The 2,500-nt window shown below is 43.1% G+C and overlaps 1 protein-coding gene across 2 annotated transcripts in view; it reads left to right on the plus strand.

Annotated features, from left to right (window-relative positions):
• supt6h (SPT6 homolog, histone chaperone and transcription elongation factor) overlaps positions 1–2,500 on the plus strand; it is a 50,075-nt gene that overhangs the window by 29,180 nt on the left and 18,395 nt on the right. For both annotated transcript variants that reach the window (XR_006833813.1, XM_046316703.1), the window contains exon 26: positions 2,415–2,500. This exon is cut by the window's right edge and continues 62 nt beyond it. Coding sequence is in view for 1 of the 2 variants with exons in the window: in XM_046316703.1 (XP_046172659.1) it covers positions 2,415–2,500 (86 nt within the window). In the remaining variant the exon portion in view is untranslated. The remainder of the gene's footprint in view (positions 1–2,414) is intronic.

Here is a 2,500-nt window from a genome sequence, read left to right on the forward strand (position 1 = left end):
AGCTGTTATAGCTGTCATGGTGTTATAGCTGTCATGGTGTTATAGCTGCCATGGTGTTATAGCTGTTATGGGTGTTATAGCTGTTATAGCTGTCATGGTGTTATAGCTGTTATAGCTGTCATGGTGTTATAGCTGTTATGGGTGTTATAGCTGTTATAGCTGTCATGGTGTTATAGCTGTTATAGCTGTCATGGTGTTATAGCTGTCATGGGTGTTATAGCTGTCATGGGTGTTATAGCTGTTATAGCTGTCATAGGTGTTATAGCTGTCATGGGTGTTATAGCTGTCATAGCTGTCATGGGTGTTATAGCTGTCATGGGTGTTATAGCTGTTATAGCTGTCATGGTGTTATAGCTGTCATGGTGTTATAGCTGTCATGGGTGTTATAGCTGTCATGGGTGTTATAGCTGTCATGGGTGTTATAGCTGTCATGGGTGTTATAGCTGTCATGGGTGTTATAGCTGTTATAGCTGCCATGGTGTTATAGCTGTCATGGGTGTTATAGCTGTTATAGCTGCCATGGTGTTATAGCTGTCATGGGTGTTATAGCTGTTATAGCTGTCATAGGTGTTATAGCTGTCATGGGTGTCATAGCTGTCATGGTGTTATAGCTGTTATAGCTGTCATGGTGTTATAGCTGTCATGGGTGTTATAGCTGTCATGGGTGTTATAGCTGTCATGGGTGTTATAGCTGTCATAGCTGTTATGGTGTTATAGCTGTTATAGCTGTCATGGTGTTGTAGCTGTCATGGGTATTATAGCTGTTATAGCTGTCATGGGTGTTATAGCTGTCATGGGTGTTATAGCTGTTATAGCTGTCATGGTGTTATAGCTGTCATGGTGTTATAGCTGTCATGGTGTTATAGCTGTCATGGGTGTTATAGCTGTCATGGGTGTTATAGCTGTCATGGTGTTATAGCTGTCATGGTGTTATAGCTGTCATGGGTGTTATGGGTGTCATGGGTGTTATGGGTGTTATAGCTGTCATGGGTGTTATAGCTGTCATGGGTGTTATAGCTGTCATGGGTGTTATAGCTGTCATGGTGTTATAGCTGTCATGGTGTTATAGCTGTCATGGGTGTTATGGGTGTCATGGGTGTTATAGCTGTCATGGGTGTTATAGCTGTCATGGGTGTTATAGCTGTCATGGGTGTTATAGCTGTCATGGGTGTTATAGCTGTCATGGTGTTATAGCTGTCATGGGTGTTATAGCTGTTATAGCTGCCATGGTGTTATAGCTGTCATGGGTGTTATAGCTGTTATAGCTGCCATGGTGTTATAGCTGTCATGGGTGTTATAGCTGTTATAGCTGTCATAGGTGTTATAGCTGTCATGGGTGTCATAGCTGTCATGGTGTTATAGCTGTTATAGCTGTCATGGTGTTATAGCTGTCATGGGTGTTATAGCTGTCATGGGTGTTATAGCTGTCATGGGTGTTATAGCTGTCATAGCTGTTATGGTGTTATAGCTGTTATAGCTGTCATGGTGTTGTAGCTGTCATGGGTATTATAGCTGTTATAGCTGCCATGGTGTTATAGCTGTCATGGGTGTTATAGCTGTTATAGCTGCCATGGTGTTATAGCTGTCATGGGTGTTATAGCTGTTATAGCTGTCATAGGTGTTATAGCTGTCATGGGTGTCATAGCTGTCATGGTGTTATAGCTGTTATAGCTGTCATGGTGTTATAGCTGTCATGGGTGTTATAGCTGTCATGGGTGTTATAGCTGTCATGGGTGTTATAGCTGTCATAGCTGTTATGGTGTTATAGCTGTTATAGCTGTCATGGTGTTGTAGCTGTCATGGGTATTATAGCTGTTATAGCTGTCATGGGTGTTATAGCTGTCATGGGTGTTATAGCTGTTATAGCTGTCATGGTGTTATAGCTGTCATGGTGTTATAGCTGTCATGGTGTTATAGCTGTCATGGGTGTTATAGCTGTCATGGGTGTTATAGCTGTCATGGTGTTATAGCTGTCATGGTGTTATAGCTGTCATGGGTGTTATGGGTGTCATGGGTGTTATGGGTGTTATAGCTGTCATGGGTGTTATAGCTGTCATGGGTGTTATAGCTGTCATGGGTGTTATAGCTGTCATGGTGTTATAGCTGTCATGGTGTTATAGCTGTCATGGGTGTTATGGGTGTCATGGGTGTTATAGCTGTCATGGGTGTTATAGCTGTCATGGTGTTATAGCTGTCATGGGTGTTATAGGAACAGGGTTGGTGTTAAAACCTACAGGAAGGTAGCTCTCCAGGAACAGGGTTGGATTTAAAACCTACAGGAGGGTAGCTCTCCAGGAACAGGGTTGGAGCAAAAACCTACAGGTGGGCATCTCTCCAGGAACAGGGCTGTAGGGTTATGGTAACAAGGGCATATCATTTTGACACACTAACCTGTGTTTATCCTGTGGTTGTAGGGTTATGGTAACAAGGGCATCACCCTGTATGATATCCGTGCTGAGTTGAGCTGCAGGTATAAGGACTTGAGAGTTCCCTACAGAGC

This window comes from Oncorhynchus gorbuscha, linkage group LG20, assembly GCF_021184085.1.
Source record: "Oncorhynchus gorbuscha isolate QuinsamMale2020 ecotype Even-year linkage group LG20, OgorEven_v1.0, whole genome shotgun sequence".
Taxonomy (NCBI): Eukaryota; Metazoa; Chordata; class Actinopteri; order Salmoniformes; family Salmonidae; genus Oncorhynchus; species Oncorhynchus gorbuscha.